Raw genomic sequence first — 22,134 nt, 5'->3', positions numbered from 1 at the left:
TTTTTAGAAAATTTAGTTCATTCAACTCTTAAAAGTAATGTCATAACTTATAATTACTAAATACCTGATTTCAAATGAAACCCACATTTTTCCCCCAAAAAAATGAGGGTTTCAAATTTTTTTTATTTCTTAGACCTACTCAAATATATTGGTTCACACTTTGTTGATTTTTTATATGTTTTTTAAAAACATTTAATCTACAACTTCTATAAAAAAAATTAATTTTTCTAAATAGTTTGTATTTTTTTATTTTTTTTAATTAATTAAAAAAAAAGAAAAATACTAAAAAAAATACAATTTTTTTTTATAAAATTCAGTTTATTTTAGTTTTAAAAAAATATATAATTTACTTGGCCAATGACCATGATGTAAAATTAGATGCACAATTTTTTCCAAAAAAAAATGTGCATTTCAAGTTTATGTAAATTTGGAAAAATATAAAAAAAATCTTTTGTAGTTGCTCCTATTGAAGAAGAAGGCCCTCGTCAAGGATTTGAACCACCACGATACTTTTCAGGGCACTCATCACAATGGCAATGGCAATGAGGAAATAAAAAACTAGAAGAAACTAAACCTCATCATTTTGAACATTTTCAACTCAATATATTTGTCTATCAATACGATAACCTCTACTTAAGTATTTATGCATTCTACATGTTATATATAGTTTTTTTAACTGTTTTTTAATCAAAAATGTATAAAAATGTGGTCCCTATCAATTTATGTGCGTATCTTAACATATCTCCGATATGATATGATACCTTTCGATACGTATCTTAATTTTGACCGATCGATACGACGACTGATACCGATACTTTAATCCTTGGGTATAAAGAACTATCCGTATGCACTCTGCATGAATGAATAATGTTCTTTCTCATGTGTTTTAATATATTTCATCTTCTCATTGTATTATTGAGTAGAGAGTCTAGAGACTAGGTTGAAAGTCATTGATAAAAGAAGGGAACTCGACCTTAGGGATCAAAGTAATAGTTGTCTTTTTAGGTACTTGGAAAAGCAACCAATTTCAAATAATTGAATGACTTTTATCTTTTCGTTATAGTAGTAAAATGCAAGAGCTTATAAATCAGGTTATTTCTGACTATGAAAAGAACCTTTATGTTATGTGAAATTTACGAAAATCCGATATTTTAAAATCGATAAAACATGGGCTAATATTGAAGATAACGAACAAAAATTCATTAGACCAAACTTACGATCATAATATGAAGGATATTTTCGTCATTTTAACAAGAGAGGACTTCGGGCAAGCCGTGCTTCCGTGTAGCGTTGAACTGAAAAAGAGAACCAGCGCAGTAGAAGGATCTCCATTCTCCGAGCTCAGTGCCGAAACCGTTTTGGTCTCCGATGGATTTCTCCTTCTCTTCTTCTTTCTCTCTCTTCTTTCTCACCTTCTGGTTGTCTTCTTTGCCCAGAACTGCAACCGCCAGAGGAGGAGAACGGAGTTTGGATTTCTCAGGTGCTCTTCTCCGCTAAAACTATATTGGTTCTCGTTGAGTTTTTTTCAAGAGCTTTACATTTTTCTTCTCTTTCAAATGGATTGAACTTATTTCCGCTTTTAATTATTTTGAGTTTCTCTAATTTGATAAATCATCCCGTGAATCAATAATTTGGATGGCATCTGAAGTTGTCTTGATTTTTTCTCCAATAGTTTTTTGATATGCGATTAGCTTTATCTGCATTTAACTATGAGTTAGACTGATTTTTGTGATTCTTTTGATGATTATTAGGATTTATGGAACACAAACTTGCGTATTATTCCCGGAAGTTGTCTGAAGACCAACAGCCAACAATTGGGTACGTTTACTGGTTATTTTAGACTGCTCCGTTTTTCCTTTTCCGTTGATTTTTTTCCCCCGTAAAACTTGGAGTAATTTTGAGGATACAAACTGAAAAACCAAAATTTAACATTCTAATTGCCGTTCAGGGCTGATGTAGCCCGTGGATACATGACTAACGTTGAACTGGAGAAAGCTGTAGTAGAGTTTGGTCAAAGATGTAGTCATATTTCGAGGATATACAGGTAAGTTCTAATCATTTGGTTGTTTTCTGATTAGTTGTGAAAAATGACTGATTTTTCATCTTAGAATTGTTTGTACATTGTAAAATGATTACTAAGATGAGGAACTGGTAACGAATTACTAATAATTATGCCAAACAAATAGAAATGTAGTATATATTTTAAAGGATTTCATCAGTGAGACTGCAAGATGTGTCAATGGCTGCATGCTAACCAAGTAAATGTGTTTATACTGACGTTATAATACAAAAGCTCATCAACCTTTAACCTAGATACTCACAACCCAAAAAGAGAAAAGGCAAAATGATAGCATCCCGTAAACTAGGCAATCAGATAAAACCTTCTTCTTAATCTTTTTTACACTGATGAAACTCCAGTTTCATCAATTGCCAGCAATCAAGAAAAGCCATCACTGTCACCATGTGCAGCATGGGGGATGTCCTTATCTTCAACCTGCATACAATGGTCCACGCTCTATTCTAGATGTTCTCCTTTCTATTATTGGTACTATCTTGTAGCTTGTTTTTCCTATTAAAAGAATGTTTCTGTACTCACCCAATCTGTGAGCGAATATCCAAACTTCAAAGTTTGTCTATTTATTTACATGGGAGCCTGAAAATTTTTTTATCTATAATTTCAGTTGCAGTAATGCATAAGCTCCATTTTAGCCCAAAATCTTAATTACTGTCAGGATACACTTATTCATCAACTCTTGTTCTATTAGCCAACAAGGGATGAAAAAGTTGTATCATCATCATCAATATTAAAAAAAGAAAAATTAATTTCAGGATCTATACATACTGTGCATCCTGATTTTTGAAATTATGTCAACAAACTTTTATGTACATTCTCATTAAATGCTTATGCCCACAACTTAACCATGCTGCCTTGTGCTTCGTTTCTCATACACTTTGAAGGTTAACCTATGTATGTAAGTGTTCATAATGTAACAAAGCGGATCTTTCTAAAATTTGAAACTAAATCCGTGCTTATTTATCAGTTCCAACATATGGTGTTTGGGTTAGCCATGCCTTAATAACAATGCTGACTTGTGCTTTGTTTCTCTCTTTGAGGGGTTATTGCAATCAATAACCAGTATTGGAAAGAGTGTGGAAGGAGTTCCACTGGTAATAATAACATCACACTATTTTCATTCTCCAACCACTCATTAAATGTGTAGCATATGTAAATTTTGACTGATAGATTCCTGTTTTTTGGGTCATAGTGGGTGATAGAAATATCTGACAAGCCAGGGCAGGAAGAGGCAGAACCTGCCTTCAAGGTGAGTGGTTTGATTTACCATATTTTTCTTATTTAGTGATTAGAAACCAGTTTCTATCGCATTTCTGTTCTGAAATGGTTCCAGTGAATTCTGTTATATTTACCATATTTTTCTTATTTAGTATTTCTTCTTTGTAAATGATGAAGTTTTTAGCCACTCTTTCCTTCGTGCATGGTGGTGTCAAGCAGAAATTAATTTTCTTTATGATGTAGTTCATTGGAAACGTGCATGGAGATGAACCTGTTGGCCGTGAGCTACTACTACTTCTGGCAAATTGGTTATGCGATAACTATCAGAAGAATTCTTTGGTATTATCCTTTCTTTCTCTCATAAATAATACACTACTTTATAATTCTTGAAAATGGATGGTCCACCTGCTTATTTCTTTAATTTTAAACTTTTGTATTTACAGAAACTTGAGAGCTCATCTACCTTTATTCTGTGGATAAAAAGATCCAGATAGCATAATATGGAGACTTGGCATTGTGCTCCTTTTTTATTATTATTATTATTATTATTTTTTTCTTAGTGAGTGATTGTGTCCCTTATGTACATGATTTGTTACTTATGAAATCAATTTTTCGTTGTGCATCAGAGGATGGGGGGAGGTAAGAGAAATTTCAGAACTTGAATTGTGACTTAGTGAGATGGTGCTTCGGTTTCTGGAAGAAGAAGCTGAAAAACTAGAAACAAGTGAGAAAGAATAAAAGCAAATGATGGGCACCCGCAAACTTTACTGATTGAAGCTTGTTCTGAAATTGAATTTTGTCTTGAGTACTTATTTCTAGTTCACATACTAGTTGTAGCAACTTGACCGTATGGTTGCTGATGTAGCTTGATGTCTTCAGAAACTTCTAGATCTCTTAATCTACCAGTTAAGAAGAAAAGAGCTTGGATAAATGGGAGCTTTCTATCAAGTTGACTTTGTGTAATTTACTGAGTCTAGTGTCTTGGGTATATAGACGAAGAAGAATGAATAAATGGACTAGAATAGTAGCTTGTGGTGAACCTCTCCTCAAATAAGTGAAGACAAAACAAAAAATCAAGTGTAATACCAATAAATGTATAAGTATCCTTGACAGGAGATAAGTTCCTTTTGATTTCTTCTTTGAAGGGAAAGTGGTATCTCTTAAGCATCTTTTTATTTTAACTTTGGGTGATGGTTTAGTTGAAAGTACGCAAGGATCAAGGTAAGAGAGAAGATAAGAGGTTTTAAAAAAAAAAAAAAAAAAAAAAAAAGAGAGAGAGAGGAGAGGATTGGAGGAAGAAGAGAAAGTGACTGCAATATCTTGGGGGAGAATCGATTTCTCTCCCCTATATTGATTCACTAACTTCTAATACATGAGAAATTACATACATACCCCCATGCTAACATAAGATAGTGGGAGGTAAAAAGGTAAAACCACTGTACAAGATAATAATCTAGTACCCAAAGTGCCCTTATCTAACACTCCCCCTCAAGCTGGAGAATAAATGTCATGCATTCCCAGCTTGTACAGAAGGTTACTGAACTGGTGAGAGATGAACCCGTTGGTGAAGATATCGGCCAACTGGTCACCTATCCTCACAAAAGGAGTACAAATGTAGCCAGAGTCAATCTTCTTCTTAATGAAATGTTGGTCCTCAATATGCTTTGCTCAATCATGTTGCATAAGATTGTAAGCTATACTTATAGCAGCCTTGTTATCATAATAGAGTTGCATAGGTATCTTAGTATCCTTCAACCATAAGAGTTCACATACTCCATGAGCCATAGTCCTGAATTTTCCCTTTGCACTTGATCTAGTCACAACATGCTGCATTTTGTTTCCCTACATGACTAGGCTATCACCTACAAATGTACAATAACCTAATGGTCGTCTGCCTGAAACTAAACCAACTTCAGTGTAGCCTTCTATCCTCAAATGATTGTGCTTGGCATATAATAGTCCTTCTCTTGTGGTGGACCTACAGTACATGAGGACGCAATACATAACATCCAAGCGCCCACTCTTGGGAGCATGCATAAACTTACTCACCACCCCAACCGCATAGGTGATAATTGGGCTAGTTAAAGAGAGACACATCAACTTTCCCACTAGTCTCTGTACTTAACTGCATCAATAAGGGACGGGCCACAATCTTCTCCTAACTTGTGATTTTTGCTTTTTGCTCAATAAGAGAGTTTGCTGATTTACAACCCAACGTTCCTATTTCTTTCAACAAATCTAGCACAAAATTCCTTAGCAGATCTTTATTCCCTTTTGTGACCGTGACACTTCAACCCCCAAAAAGTATTTCAAGGGTCCAAGGTCCTTGATCTCAAATTATTAAGCTAAGTAAGACTTCAGTTTCTTTATCCCAACCCTATCATTTTCAGTCACCACTGTATCATCTACATAGATAATTAGGGCTGTGATAGTACCATTACCTTGCCAGGTAAATAAAGTATTCTCAGCTTGACCCTAGGTATATCCGTTCTTCAAAATAGCTAATCTAAACCTCTTAAAACAAGCCTTCGGGGACTGTTTGAGTCGATATAGAACTTTCTTTAGGAGACGCACTTTCCCTTCAGATGAGGGAAACTTGAAGTCTGGTGGAGTTTGCATATACACTTTCTCTTCCAAGTCACCATGGATGAATGCATTCTTCATATTCAGCTGATACAATGACTAGTCTCTATTGGCTGAATTATGTTTAGTTTCAGGAGCAAATGTCTCTTCATAGTCAATCTCATACACTTGACCATAAACATGGCTTCCTTCCACTTTAGGTTAGATATGGCCTCAGTGACATTTTTGTGAATGGGAGTAGAGGAAAGAGCAATAGAGAAAGCAACATCTGTAGGAGGGATACATTGTGGGAAACAAACTTGGTTGTTAGAATAGCAAAAACTCTTTCCTTTTCGAATAGAAAATTAGCAATGGGAAGATCTAACTCAGAATGAGGGGAAGGAGTGTTACTTGACTGAGGAAGGTGGAGCTTAGGATGTGTGGATCCAAAGAGGACTCGTTGTAGGTCTTCTCTCCCTTCCTTTTGTACATTAGTAAATCCTTCGTTACATGCTCATTTGAATGATTTATAACATCAATAACATCCACTTCCTTGTGTTTCCCCACATCAAGCATAAACAGAGGAATAAGCAAAGGGAAAAAAAGGGTGTCAACAACACTTTCTTCACCTCCATCATTCTCCCCCTGAATAGGATACAGATGAGGAGTAAAGAAGGCACAAATTCCAAAAAGGTGACATATTTGGAGGGAAGCTAGGTTTGGGAGGATGGATGGTAGCACTTATAGCCCTTGGTAGAGGGGATATAACCAAGAAAAAGGCACCCAAATAGACTACTAGTGATTTCCAATAAATGACAATATTTCCATTAAGGTACCCCATTTTGTTGGGTTGTGTCAAGTATCAACATAAGCAAGCTGATGGACAACACCATTATTGGTAAAAAAAAAGTCTTGGAGTCCACCATACATGTACTTTCCCCATCTATCAGAGCAACAATTTTAATTCTAGTACCAAATTGGTTACAAATCATGTGATATAAATTTTTTAAAGCATAATAGCCAACGCTCTTATGTGACTATGTTTAGCAAACAAACATGGTTCACACGGACATACATGGGAAGTAGAAATAGAAGAAAACAAGTGTGACAACTATTTTTCATAACACCAAAAGAGGGATGGCCTAAACGTTGGTGCCAAAGTATCACATAATCAATAGTAGTGTTGTCACTACGCCCACACACATATGACTAAGCAATAGTGAAAAAATATGTTCTAGGTTCAAAAAGGTAGAACCCTTTCTCCTCAATTCCACTACCAATAACCCTCTTCATCACCAAATCCTAAAAATGACAATGAGAAGAAAAGAAAGTGATGCAACAATTCAAGGATTTAATAAGTGACTCACAACTAAGAGATTAGTGACAAAATTTAGGAGCATGAAGAACATAGTCAAGGGAAATAAAAGAAGTAACATGAACATAACCGTTACTAGAAATAAAGGAAAGGGAACCATCAACAAGACAATAACTCTAAACTTATCCCTGCTAGAGCAGTCATAATATGAATCATAACACTGAGACTTACCAGTCATGTGATCGGTGGCTCTAGATTCAATGACCTAAGATGAGGCAGTTGAAGGAGCTGATGTAGAGATCTGTAAAGCTGAAGTTGAAGAATTTGACACTGTGGTTGTGGACGAAGAGCTACCCAGCTTTGAAACCTGTCGAAAGGATGCAAGATCCTCCAATGTGAGGGAACTGTGGTCTACCGTAGTCCAGATGGATGCCCGTAGGTTCAGTTTCAGCCATCATGATGTGTGCTTTCGCTCCCCTTCTCCTGCCACCATGCATACGAAGTGGTCCACCACGCATACTAGGGAACGTCCATGAAGCACCCAACTCCTCTCTCTACTGTGTCTAGATTTCGTACAATGATAACATCTGAGTCTATCTCTGTCATCCCCAGGGTGTGGTCCTTGGTCTCTTCCTCCGCTGCACCAATCTCTGTGGGACCTAAAGGTAAGAGCAGATCACTCAAGTGATGGTATAGTTTCCATGGTCACACTTTGAGTCTCCTCATTTTGGAAGTAGCTATAGACTTCGTCTAAAGATGGAAAGATGACTGGCCCAAAATTTGTCCACGGAGTTGTTCATATTCCCTGGTTCAGCCCACCAAGGAGAATCAACTCATGTTCCTTCTCAAGTGTTTGATATACCTTTGCTTCATCCTCGGGGTTGGACAGTTGTAGGTCCCTATAGTGATCATACTTCGAGAGACCAATAATTGTGTTATAATACTCAAAGATAGTCCTATCTCCCTACTTCATTGTGATGACTTTCCGGAGGAGTTGGTCAACCTTAGCCAAGTCACCCGCTCGGTTAAAAGTCTTAGAGACACTATCCCAAAATATCGTTGGCAATCTCCTTTCTCATAAACCTCCTACCTATCTCAGTATTCATAGAAATCAACCAAGTGATAACAATTGAGTTCTCGGTCTCCCAATTTTGATATGTTGGATCACCAAATTAGGGGGCCTTAATGGTACCCGTGATGCACCCTAACTCCCCCTAAATTCGCAAAGAAATCTTCACTGAGAGAGCTCAGTCCAAAAAGTCGGTGTTGTCCAACTTTACAATGGAAATCGGGGTGTTGGGGTTCTCAAAGGCAATCTGATTGAGAGGTACAATCTTTCAATACATGATTTGTTGGATGATACTCGGACCACCAGCTGAAGCTTTTGTAGGTCCCTTGACCTCCGACATGACGTGACAACACACTTAAGAGAGTTGTTTTGATATCTAAACCAAATGGGGAGTACAAATTCTACCTAGATACTCCTTCCCAGTTCTTGGGAAAAAAATCCAGCGAGAGGGCAAACCATAAAACTTGACAAACTCAAATCATATACACCTTTCAATAAGGAACGTCATCCTATGGCAACTCATAAGACCCTAATGAGGCAACTCACTAGCAAGCATCAACCAAAAGCATCACACAAAGCATTTCGGATAGAGAAAAAAGGGGGGCAAGAACAAAAAACTGGGCGATTATAGCAAGCCCAGCACCACTTGCAACCGATTCTTGATGAGAGAGAAAGAAGCTGGACCAAAAACAGGTGGTGGTATCAGTGTTCTGCCTCCCTTGTTCTTCAATCAGTCTTCACTGCCTCCAATCTCCTTCCATTGGATCCTGTAGTTGACGAGAGAACTCTATTAGGTCTTCTGGTTGTATCTTCTTACATGATACAACCTCTATTGGATCCCTTTTACTTTTCTAGGTTTCCAAAAAGAGGCACAGTGAATGAGAGAGCTGCTGGTCGATTCAAAAACCCTCTTGTCAAGTTGTCATTATACCAAGTTGAAAGTAGACAAGGATCAAGGTAAGAGAGAAGAAAAGAGGTAAGAAGAAGAGAAGATGAGTGCAATATATAGGGAGAGGATCGATTTCTCTCCCCTATATTGATTCACTAACTTCTTGTGCATGAGAGATTATATACCTACCCCCATGCTAACATAAGATAACCAAGGGAAGTAAAATGGTAAATACACAATACAATATAATAACCCAATACCCAAAGTACCCTTATTACATAAACTCTAACAGATTTTGTGTGCTTGTTGCCCATTGATTTATTGTGTATAAATGACTGATCACTGATTTAATTCATCCATTTGGTATCAAATCTAACTGTGATGTGTACAATTTCAAGTCCATACATGTACTTTTGCTTCTTTTTTTTTCCCAAGTCTTGAAGTGTAGAAATTCCATTTATGTTTTTGTGGTGCTCATGCACCATCTAATATATTTTGATTTTGATTTCTGTCTCTATAGGCCACTTTGATTATAAAAAATGTTCACCTTCATATACTTCCGACAATGAATCCTGATGGTTTTTCACTTAGGAGGCGTAATAATGCAAACAATGTTGACCTAAATCGAGATTTTCCAGATCAAGTGAGCTTTTTGTATACATCTCCAGTTATCTTATCAGAAAATGCGTGGTTTCATTTATTTATATTGGGGGCTGTTAAATCTTGCTTGGCTAGCTTTCTCTGGATTTTTCCTGGGTAAACTTCAATTAAAAAAATATCATCTTACATAAAATGCAGTTTTTTCCTCTAAATGACGATTTGGACTCTCGCCAACCTGAGACAAAAGCTATTATGAGTTGGTTGAAAGAGAGGAGTTTCACAGGTTCTGCCAGTTTGCATGGGGTACATTTCTTTCTTATATTCTTAACCTATGAACATTAGCAATACGTTTTTCTTAATTTTGGTTTGTTATTTGTGCTGCATTTGTTTATCACTGTAGGTGCATCATAGAAATCTCTTATTGAGGAGCATTTTATTATTTATAGAACCTTAAGAAATTTCCGCTATACTATTTGGTTGTTTCATATTGTGAAGCTATGTGTAGTAGAGATGAGGATGTTTAGATGGATGTATGAAAAAGCTAGGAAGGACAAAGTATGGAATTAATGTAATAGAGCTGATTTGGGAGTTGCCATGATCAATGAAAAGCTTCGAAAAAGTCATTTGAGGTGGTATGGCGGACAAAGTACGGAATTAATGTAATAAAGCTGATTTGGGAGTTTCCATGATCAATGATAAGCTCCAAGAAAGTCATTTGAGGTGGTATTGGTCATGTTCAACGGAGGTCCAGGGATGCCTTGGTAAGGAAGAATGATATGATTCAGATTGAAGGAGCTAAAAGAGTTAGGGGCAAGCCGAAAATGACCAAAAGAGATGTTGTGAGGAATGACATGCATAGTTTGGGTCTTGTACCGAGTATGATCTCGGATGGAGCCCATTGGAGAGCAAGGACCCATGTAGTCGACCCCATCTAGCTGGTTCTCCTAGCTTGCCGGGCTGTCCTCTACTTTCATCTTGCATCCTTCATCTCATTTATGTATTTTTCATTTCATTTCTTATCCATCTTTTCTCATCTCTTCATTGCCCTTTTCTATTTAGACATTAGTCTTTGCATTGTTTTGTTTGGATCCATGTAGCCGACCCCATTAAATTAGGATAAGGCTGAGTTTTTTGTTGTTGTTATTTGGTTGTTTCACTCCACCTATGTAGATCACTTAAGAATTAAGACAAAATCCTGAAGTTGGTTTGTTCAGTTCTTGTACTCCTATTCAAGGAAACTTATTTAGATTAGAGATGGTAATCATCATATTTTCTTTTTCTTTTCTCAAATATCACTGATGAGCTGAAACTTGATGCATACTGTTGTTATGCTGCTAAGCTACGGTGCTTGTGTAGAGCAGGAAAGATTCCTATCAAGTCAATTGTGCAAAAGGGTTGGATTTCCAAGTAGGGGCCGTAGTGGAAATCCTTGAGGCATGAGACTCACATTGGACAGAGAGGGTCAGAAATAGTTGTGTGGCATTGGTTGAGTAGATGGTTGTTGGTCTTTGTTTAGTTGATTTCTCCATTTTGGGGCAAATTTGGTGTTTTTTGCATTTTGAAATTTATATTTATTTTTTTATAGGATTCGCATGCATATGCGTATGTGTATGCTAATTTGGATGCTTCAGTGGCATCTACTGTTTAAGATTTGACTTAAGATTCGGAATAAACTATATCCAGTTTCTACCGAAGAGATAGGGATCACTTCGATCGCCTAAGCAAGGACTACGCTGGCGAGTGATGATTGGCTGAGGGGAGGGCGGTGGGTGGGAATATATTGTAGCAGTGATTTTGGTGAAAATATTGTCAAGAGTACATGGAGTGAGTGTATGATGGGTACTTTGGTAAATAAGCATGTTTTTGACGTCCCTAGCTGTTCTCATATTAGTATAGGGGTATTTGTGTAATATTGCATGACTACTCTCAAGTTGGTAAATATAGGGGAGGAATCGATCTCTCTCCAAGCGCTTTTTGTGCAAATTTCTATCCCTCTTCTTCTCTTCTCCTCTTCTCCTCTTCTCCTCTTCTCCTCTTCTCCTCATCTTCTTTTGATCCTCTTTCCCCTCTTCTTGTTCTCTCTTATTGTTTTGAACTAATATGTTGTTTTGGTTGTATGATAATGTGAAATTAGTGCCCCCTCTTAAAAAAATTTTATTTATTCTTCTTTTTATCATTTGCAGGGTGCGTTGGTTGCAAATTATCCATGGGATGGATCTCAAGATAAAAGGTTGTATTGTCGATTTTGAAATTATCTTATATTATAGTAGTGTCTTATTGAAGACCGTTGTTCTTTTTGGTTGTCCTTTAGGCTATCTTATAAACTACTTCACTTTTGTACCATATTTAATAATGATATATTTTACATGTAATTTTTATTATACATTCTATAGCAAAGGGTTTTGGATGCAAAGTAAAGTGAAATTTAATAACCAAATATGGCATTATTTGGAGTTAGTGATAGGGTTTTGGATGCAAAGTAAAGTGAAATTCAATATCCAAATATGGCATTATTTGGAGCTAGTGATAGTCACATGGGGTAATGATTACAAAAATTTCCTTTTTAAGTTTGAAAATTTCACTTCCCTTCCCTTCCCTTTATTCCCCTTGCAACCAATCGAAGTCTTAGACATGGTTGTCACGGTGACAAGACAAACCAAGGCGTTGGAGGGCCGCCTAAGTGCTTTGGGGGCAAGTCGCCCGCCTCAAGGTGAACAAGGCGGCCCAGTGTTATTTTTTATTTTCTCTCATTTCTAGCATTATTTAGTATGTTACAAATACCTTATATCATAAAAAATCAATATTAAGCCACATCAAGTCATCAAAAATCGCCACATCAAATCATTAAAAATCAACATTTAGAGAAATATTCTTGTTCTATAATAAGTTTGACTGGTCAAATGGTTCTATTTTTACACGAGACATTTTGTATTAGGTAGAGCACAAAACCAGCTTTCCAACAAGTCTAAGATTACTTAAATATGAGCTTTAATGACAAAGTTATGTTCTGATCAAACTTATTTTAAAATGTGTGAGCTGTTAAAATCTTCTAAATGAAAATAATTTTATGGATATCATAACAAAAGATTATTTTACTGGATTTTTGGTTTTTAACAGTTTTTTACCATGATAAGATTTATAACTTTTCAGAATTAAGAAAAACCTCGAACATTTGAATGTTGAAAATTGCATATACGACAAAAAAATTAGTTTTTGTTCTTAGACTGGGGTTGACTTTTTATCATTTTAGAATTTGATTTTTAAACTAATTTTATTGGATTCAAATAGGGGGTATTTACTTATTTATGAAGAATATCTTAAGATTTACTTAAATGATATTTGACATAAATAAGTGTTGAACCTTGCAGTAAGCCGCCGATGCAATTAGACGACAGTTGCCCAGGCCCAACTAGCCGCTTAGACGCCTAGGCAACGCCTTGACAACTATGGCCTTAGCTATAATACTTATGCATTTTGGGAGCTGAAAGCACTCGAAGCTCTTTTGTTTGGTAAAAAATAGTTGGTTTAGATTTGATATGTTATATTTACTATGAAAAAAATTGTAGTTTAAGCATCGAATAATCTGTTAAGTGGTAACTATCACTCCTCAATAGCATCATCCTTCTTCTTAGGTTCTGATCTAGTATAGGCCATATGATTTGATCTTCTGCCTTGTACTTGCTCTTAAAAATGGCTATCATATAATCTATTCCTTTATGACAAATCTACGAAAGTTTTTTGATATTATACAAGAAACACTAGAGTTAGGTTAAGTAGTATTTGCAACATAAGGTTTTTACAACACCACCAACAGCAACTCAGCCTTTTCTCAAGTAAATGGGGTCGGCTACATGGATCTGCGAGAGGGAAAGACAAAAAGGAAAAAGAAAAAAGAAGGAAAAAGGTAAAGAAAATAAATAAAGCAAAGCAACACTTCTGGGACATTCCACCTACAAACGATCGGCCACACAGATCTTTGCCCTACAGACAACTTTGTTTAATGTCATACTAGGATCAAGACCTAGCCTCTGCATGTCTTTCCTTACCAACTCATCAATGGTCATTTTAGGCTTGCCAATAGCCCTTTTAGCTCCATCCATCTGAATATGATCACTCCTCACTAAAGCATCCCAAGGCCTCTGTGAACATGTCCATACCACATTAAGCGACATTCTTGGAGCTTGTCCTTAATCGAGGGGCAACTCTCAATTTAGCTCTAATCTGGTCATTCCTCACTCTATCTCTTCTAGTTTTGCCTCACATCCATCTCAACATCCTCTTCTCTACCACACTCAGCTTATCCATGTTCTGCTTCTTGACTGCCCAACATTCCGCCCCATACATCATAGCTAGTCTTATGACTGTCTTGCAGGATTTTCCTTTAAGTTTTAGAGGAATATGTCAATCACACAACACTCCAGATGCACTTCTCCACTTACCCATCCTACTTTAATTTTGTTAGCAACATCATCATCTATCTCACCTTCCTTGTTTACAGTGGACCCCAAATATCTAAAATAGTCACTTTATGGGATCTCTTTCCTCAAGTTTCACCACTTCATTATCAGTCCTTGAGCGATTGAAGTTACACATCATATACTCTGTCTTCGTTCTACTTATCTCAAGACTTCTTTATTCCAAAGTAGATCTCCATAAGTCCAACTTATCGTTAATCCTAGCCACTGTCTCAGCCACCAGAACATTATCATCAGCAAAAAGCATACACCTCAAAATCTCTCCTTGAATATTCTAAGTTAACTCATCCATTATAAGAGTAAATAGATAAGGGCTTAAGGCGGATCCTTCATGTAACCTAATTGTAATTGGGAACTCTCTACCTTGACCTCTCACAACATAAGGTTATTTTGGTTCCCAAATGTTTCTTTTAATGTCAGACTCAGATATAGTTCTTCTGATGAAAACATGGATATAGTGCAACTTCATGGAAAAAAATGACTGCACCTACTAGTAATACCTCAAGGTGCTGCTCCCTCAGTGACCTAAATAGTTGTTTTTCTCAGCTTACTGCATAATTGGAGAATATTCCAAAGAACTTGAGATCCTCTTTTGTTTTTTAGTGATGTGTCAAGAGTACAAGGTTAAAACTGGACAAGTTTGCATCATTTTGATCTTTGTGTCAGAGTATACACTTTTTTTTAATCAATTAAAACATTAAAAAAAAAAGAAAAAAAGTATACACCTTGTTTTGGGTTATTGGAGTCATAACTCATAAGAAGTTGCATTTTCTTGATTCTTTTTATTTAATGCATTTTGTGCTCCTTCGATTCTAATGCAATGTGCATGATTTTTCAGGAAAGAATACTATGCGTGTCCTGATGACAAAGCATTTCAGCATATGGCAAGTGCGTATAGTCGCTCCCACTACAACATGTCACTGAGCCAGGAATTTGTTGGAGGGATAACAAATGGAGCATTTTGGTAATGATAAAGTGCACTAAATAATGCTATGAATTTCAAAAGCAAGACAAGCTACATGATTCGAAATTTGCTCATGCATTTCTCAGCTGCACTGTTTTTGTTTGAGTATTGGGAACTGCAAACATTTTAAGAGGACTCCCTACCCATCCCCCCCACCCCAAGATAAAAAAAATAATATTCTTTTTATTTGAATGCTTTGAAATTTGGTTCAAGGGAAAAGATGTTGCAGGTACCCTATATATGGTGGTATGCAAGATTGGAACTATATACATGCAGGCTGTTTTGAATTGACCTTGGAGATTAGTGATGTCAAATGGCCAAGTGCGGATGAGGTTAGCTCTTTTTATGTGTTGTTTTTGCCCTACAGTGTTTTCTGATGTAGATTGAGACTTCCTGGTGTACTTCAGTTAGAATTTCTGATGTTATTTAGCAGATAATTGTGAAGAAACAGAAACCTTGAATAACTAGCTATATTCTCTTGCTTTGATGACATGATGCAAGTTTTGGAGAAGATGATAGTCTCAATAGGGACGATGTAGAAGTAGAAACACATAACTCTTCATGCTTAACTGAGGTGCTCCTTGAAGAATTACTTACCATTCTAGTTCTAGCCAAAGGAATCAAGTAGTACCACTTAATCAACTCCTTAACACCAAAATTATTCTCTCAGAAATGTGATTGTTTAGCTATAGTTTTGCAGGAAACCTTGGATTTTTAGCTAACTGCCCTAGTTTTCCAAGTGATAAAGCTTTTGTTGCCACTTCTATGAATGCAAAGGATTGCAATTAGGCCATCTTTGGGTAGTTTAGCCCCAAAACAAGGCCCTATAAGAGCTGAACACTAAGAAGTAGCGAATCCAAAGTTGAGGGCTAACATGCTTTGGGCTCACATTTATGACCCCTTTTTCTTTGTAGTGGGCAGAAGGCCAAAGTCTGACATTTTGAGAGTTGTAGTCTTGACCTCTGGGTGTGATGTAAGACTAGATCACATGAGACCTAATCCCAGGCAGGATCTAAAATTCTGGCTGCATATAGAAGATTTCGATTACTCATAAACCACAACTCAGATGGATCTGAACTTTGGATTGAATTGAGATCCTATATGAGGGAGCAAGCCATCAAAAGATGAACAAATTCTGCTGGCTGGATTGAGAGATATGCTGGTTGCATGAAAAAGGAAACTTTTGGTGATTCTTCAAGGATTTGAGCTGGGAGCAATGGATGATCCTCAAATTTGGATCAAGTGGTCCTCCTAAGGTCCTCAACAAACCCTGAAAATCCTGCAGCAATCAGAGATCTTAAACAAACCTTCAAAATCCTGCAGCAATCAGAGATCTGGTTAAGAAGATACTTGAATATTCTTCTCAGGGAAGTTGGATTCGGTAGTGTGGTTGTGTGTGTCTTCTGATCAGCAATCTGAGAGGACTTCAATCTCACTTTGAACAGTAGATAAAGATAAAATAGAAAAAGAAAGAAAGGAAGAGGAAGAAAGGGTGTAGGGGAATGACTATCTCAGCTTAGGTCTCTCACCTCAACTATCCCAGTTAATGAAACAAACCTATCTCAGGTTTAGGAGTAAGAATTGCTCACAAAATAGCTTTTCATTCATTGTCAAGGTATTACATCAACTCCTCTTATATAATAGGGTTCAACCTAACAATTTAGAAACAAAATCAAAATAGAAACTAATTGATTTGCGCAACTAAATACTAACTTGTTCACTAAGAAACTAACATAAGACCATAAAGGACTCTTCTAAAAGTCGAAATCTGACTTTTGACTCTTCATCCTCACTTTATTGCTTAATATTTCATAATGGTTCATGGCAATCACTTGTTTCTATTGCTTAATGTTTTGTACTCAAAGTGTTTATAGCTTATTTCTTTGAAATATTCATGCACATATTTCACAGTTTCCTTTTTCATCCTGTGTTTTTCTAAGTTGCAGCTTCCTGTTCTTTGGGAGTACAACAGAATGAGTATGCTGAATCTTGTTGCAAGTCTTGTTAAGGTGAGGTTTGCAAATTATTTCTGGGTCAGCCATTTAGCATCATCTATAAACACTTTTACATTCCCTTCTGATGCATCTTTGCTTTCCAGTCGTTCACTTTTTCGAGTCTGTTAATATTAGTATAAATTTACTTAAAACAGAGCAGTGTGAAACAGTAGGTTTGCTTGTTGTCTTTACTTCCTCATTTTATTGTCATTTTTTCATTAAATATTTATTATTCTGAATGACCACTATATTTTCTTCAAGCACAATTTCTACTGATTCACTTAGCATAATTATTGGAACTTATGAGGTAATTGTTGTGTACGATGTTTAGCACAAATACATTCAGAAACTTACGTTTCCCATTTTTGTGGTCCCAATTTTTCCATGTTGGCTTCCTATTTCTTGTATTCAACAATCACAATTGCACCTTGGAAGGAAGAAATTTCTTCTTACTCTGTTGTGAATGATTAAAAAACAAATTGATGGCCAACTATGTGATAAAATCTGTAAACCAGAATTGCAGAAAATTGAAGAAAGAGAAAACAGATAAGGAAGTGTTCACCATGAACCAAAGTAGGTTTGACCATAAAATCTCAATGTCGGGGAATTTTCCTTGAATACATACGGGCCATACCTAGGCTTCCTTATTCTAATCTCTAGGCAATCTCAAAATTAATAATTACAAGAAAAAATCCTAAAAGACTTCTAATTATCCTTTGGCTGATAATAAATATTTTTAATAACTAACGTGTATGGAAGGCTTACAACTTTTCTCCATTAAATTTAACATAACATGTAACCATATTAATCATTACTAAAAAGTATAAAAGAAATTTATAAATGTATATATACACACACACTAGTAGACATGCATGTGTGGTCTTATGTTTAGAGAGAGAGAGAGAGAGAGAGAGAGAGAGAGAGAATTGATGACTATTTATAGTTTAAATAAAAATTGATACAAGCAAATGCAGCGCTCAATGTCAAAAACATGAAGATAAATAAATTATCTTGGGAACCAAAGAGAGAACAAACCCCAACCCCAATGAGCAACAAATTATCTTGAGGACCAAGAAAAAAAAAAAAACCACAAGGAAAGCAAAGGAAGTCGGAGGCTATACCGCTGCAATGGAGAAGGGTTAAATGAGAGGAAAGGAGGAGGAGCTCCAGGGGTCGATGATGTTGAAGGAAGTCGGCATTGCCTAGATGCGACCTGTGGAAGAGTTCCAAACCAGGTATGAAAGTTCTCTCTCTGCTATTTCTCTTTGTCGACCTCTTCTTTTTTTACTTTTTTCCTTTTCACTGGCAGAACCTAAGTGAGGGGTTTGATCGAAGGGAAAAAGGAGAGAAGGGTAGTGGGGATTTGGTAGGGCATACTCGAATGGAGGGTGGGTTTTGGTCCAAGGAAATTTTTTTTTTTTGGTGCTCTTATAGCAGGGAAAGGGGTTTGCTGGTTAGGAATCGAAGGTGGTTTATGGAAAGGTAGGGCTGCTGCAGGAGAGAGTTCAACAAAGGTTTTTTTTTTTTTTTGTTGATTCTTGTACTCAGTCTTGGCAGAAACTAGAACAGAGAATTGGGAGAAGATGGGAAGGAAAAGAGAACGAAGGAGAGGATCCTTCGGCTCTGATACCACTTAATGGAGGGCCAATAGAGAAATGGAAGAAATCCCTGAGAGAACTCAGAGTTGCATGGGAGAAGAGAAGATATCGCACAAAGGGGGAGAGGGGGGAAGAGGACACATGACCTAGTCTTGCACCATACCCGGCACCAAAACATTCAAATCAAATTTATTCTCCAGATATGTCTAATAACTTGATTTACGTATCTTTATATAATAAACTGCAATTAAACTTGCCTAATTAAAATCTAAAACTAAATTAGCAACTCCTAATTACTTCCTAAGTTCTAAGTAATGAAATTAGAAACAAAATAAAACTCAAATTGGTAATTCCCTACTTGTCTAACAAGTAACAACTGCCCAAAATAAAGATTACATATCTTCTCAATTAGAATAACGCAATATTTCATAAATAAAGTAAATCCTAAAATATCCTACTGATCCCAAAAATCCAATCGGATCTCGTTCGTCTCGATTGAGATTGCCCAAAGGATCAACCCAATTTAGCCTCAATTTTGCATCAGAAGGGGCTTTTTATAATGGTAAATGGCACCCAAGCTCCCTCACGCTTGGTGTTCCTCCTATACTTCTTGTAACATATAATAGGAAGGTCAATGTGAAAGATAATACAACAAACTGCAAAACCTTATCCCAACTTAATGGGGTCGGCTACATGGAGATTCCAAGCAAGGACGAGCGCGAAGATCCATGCAAAAAGATTGACAGGTTATGGCTAATTATAATAAATGTCGGTTGTCAACCTGACGCATCACTACAAATCAGCCACAGGTTTGTAACGATAAACTATAATAAGGTATCAGCTGTCTACCTGACGTATATATAGATCGGTCAAGCCAAAGCGTCCTATATGCATTACGTCCATCACCAAAACAATTCATCACCCAACCTACTTTTATAAAAGGAGGAATGAAATAACGAATTCTTGACAGCCCTACTAAGCACGAAAGTAACAAATCGAAACACAACTCTGCATTGAAAACAATGTCATCAATACACAACTTCGCATTGAAAACTAGGTATGCAACACACAACTCTGCATTGAAAACTAGATAAGCAACCTACAACTCGGGCTAGAGGTATCTGTGAATAGCGGTTCAATAGAACAGCATAAAGCCCACCACCACCAAGCAAATCCATTGCAGCTCATGTGTGTTACATCCACTACCAAGACACAATCCACCACTGAACCTACTACAATGTAATAAGGATTTGGTAGAAGAAAACTCGATACCCCCGCTAAGCTCGAAGGGGATACTTTGTACGACAATAGATTATTAAAAGAGTTACTCCAGGATCATATAATACAATCCAAGAAGCATATAGATTAGGCACAAAAGATGTAGGCACACTCTGGGGTAAATTTTATCAGGAACTAAAACACAGAAATTGCATTGAATTTCTTATAGAAAAAGAAACTTACTGTTAAAAACAATGTCAGTCCAAAAAGAGAACATACTTGAGCTGTTGAGCAGAGGTATTAGATAAACAGTAGAACAATATTCACAATGACAATGTGAGGAGACTGCACCAAACATACCTGGAACCTGTTTGTTAAAATAATGTTGGATACATTGCAGCAACATCTAGATGATATATCAGAGGACATTGCTCACTAATAGGTTCATCTGGCAACTTTACAACAAATACTTGAATTGAGAGGTTCCTTAAGAGATCCCCTGGATTGTGAAATTAATAACATACACGTGAGAAAATATCAAAAATGTTAGAAGAGGTATAATGAAGTATATGAAAGTAACACTTACAGAATGTTTTTCATCTCCTGGCAACCATGGGTGCAAACGAGATCAAGTGATCTTTCAAACACATAAGTGTCTTTTGCTCTATCATTATTCACACAAACAACCTCTATTTTAAATAAGATCTTAGAATCTTAGTTTTGGCATCAATTGTGCTGCTAATAAAAATAAATCCAAATATGAAAGCTGTGTTACATTGATTTGAAATTAGTCAAAACTTCAAAATGTTGGGATTTTGAATGGCTTGAAACAGAAATTGTGATCAATCCAAAAAATACTAATTACTGTGAACAGTGTGTAGTATAAAATTTTTTCAAGACATTGAATAATGTGTGGTTATTTTATTTTCACATCCCTCCCTATTCCAGGTAATCCACAAAATAACATAGAATATGGACAATAATTGCAAAGTTTTCCAGCTTTAGGGCATAAATTACTCGGACACTATTTCTGATGTGCCAGAAGTTCTTCAGTATTTCTATTTATTTATTTTTTCAATTTATATCTAAAGATGTGACTTTGGTTTTACATTAGAAGCATTCACTTTCTTGTACAGACAGGAATACATGGAAGGATCTTTTCATCATATAATGGACGACCTTTGCCTGCTTCTATCACAATAAAGGGAATAAATTACACGGTGTGTACCTCAACCATTTCAAGTTACTTGTTTCCTTCAAAGCTGTCCTTGGGATGTGCTGTGAAAGAGTTTATTAGGATGAGCATGTGTTGAAGGAAGTCCATTCATCCTTCGTTGGTTTCTAGAGTTTACCGATTGAAGATGATTGAGATTTGTAAGCCTGTCTATTGATTGCATTTAGCATGCTTGCAAGACTATAGGCATCCAAAATCCTTAAAATTCTTGATGAAATTTCAGCATAATTTAATAATTTATATTGCCTACAATTAGGGCTTGGTACTATAGACTTACCCTACAGTCATGGTCCTTTCCAATGGAGCTCAGTTAACAGCTCTCATCAGAAAAGAAACTGAGCTGAAGCCACTGAGTTGTTATTCTATAAGAAATATTTGGTGTACGTGCAAAAATTTGAGTGCAATATAAATCCTATATGTTGGAGGGCCAGTACTCTCTATTTAGGATTCGTCTCTCACATTTGGAGCTTATTATAAAGCTATATCCCTGAAATTTTCAGAACGAAGTTAATTATTGGTTCATATTACAAATTAGCTGGTCAGAAAATTTCGGCATTGCTTGACAGGCTTATATAGTCAGACTCAAGCACGTAGCTCTAATTTTTACTGTGTGACATCTACTGATCTACTCTAATGCATGTTCCAAAAATCTATTTTATTACCTCTTAATTGTAAATTTACAGGTGAAAGCTGGCAGATCATTTGGTGATTACCACCGCATACTTGCCCCAGGAGAGAGCTATGAAGGTATACATTTTCTTTTATCTGTTCATAACCTAACTTTCTCTAAAATGTCTTCCTACTGTCTTGTCCCATGAGAATATAAGTTATCACCAATAACACTTTTTTGTATCACCACTGCTGGGATACACTTTGGGAAGATTTATGCTTGAGATGAATTCCTTTTCTTCTTCTCTCTTTTTT

General features: G+C 36.3%; 1 protein-coding gene across 3 annotated transcripts in view; it reads left to right on the top strand.

Annotated features, from left to right (window-relative positions):
• Positions 1-1,251: 1,251 nt before the first annotated feature.
• Positions 1,252-22,134, top strand: part of LOC122074077 (carboxypeptidase SOL1) — a 24,936-nt gene continuing 4,053 nt past the window's right edge. The window contains exons 1-14 of one of the 3 annotated variants that reach the window (XM_042638900.1): positions 1,252-1,480; positions 1,752-1,818; positions 1,949-2,044; positions 3,138-3,168; positions 3,267-3,323; positions 3,536-3,631; positions 9,648-9,770; positions 9,926-10,030; positions 11,911-11,957; positions 15,041-15,166; positions 15,396-15,498; positions 17,113-17,175; positions 21,113-21,196; positions 21,894-21,957. In XM_042638900.1, the coding sequence (XP_042494834.1) occupies positions 1,369-1,480; positions 1,752-1,818; positions 1,949-2,044; positions 3,138-3,168; positions 3,267-3,323; positions 3,536-3,631; positions 9,648-9,770; positions 9,926-10,030; positions 11,911-11,957; positions 15,041-15,166; positions 15,396-15,498; positions 17,113-17,175; positions 21,113-21,196; positions 21,894-21,957 (1,174 nt within the window). In that variant the 5' untranslated portion in view covers positions 1,252-1,368. The remainder of the gene's footprint in view (positions 1,481-1,751; positions 1,819-1,948; positions 2,045-3,137; positions 3,169-3,266; positions 3,324-3,535; positions 3,632-9,647; positions 9,771-9,925; positions 10,031-11,910; positions 11,958-15,040; positions 15,167-15,395; positions 15,499-17,112; positions 17,176-21,112; positions 21,197-21,893; positions 21,958-22,134) is intronic. The other 2 variants (XM_042638898.1, XM_042638899.1) reach the window with 2 other exon arrangements.

Source organism: Macadamia integrifolia, chromosome 3 (assembly GCF_013358625.1).
Source record: "Macadamia integrifolia cultivar HAES 741 chromosome 3, SCU_Mint_v3, whole genome shotgun sequence".
NCBI classification, from domain to species: Eukaryota; Viridiplantae; Streptophyta; class Magnoliopsida; order Proteales; family Proteaceae; genus Macadamia; species Macadamia integrifolia.
The sequence above is the reverse complement of the archived record's forward strand: the minus strand, read 5'-3'. Positions and strand labels throughout refer to the sequence as shown.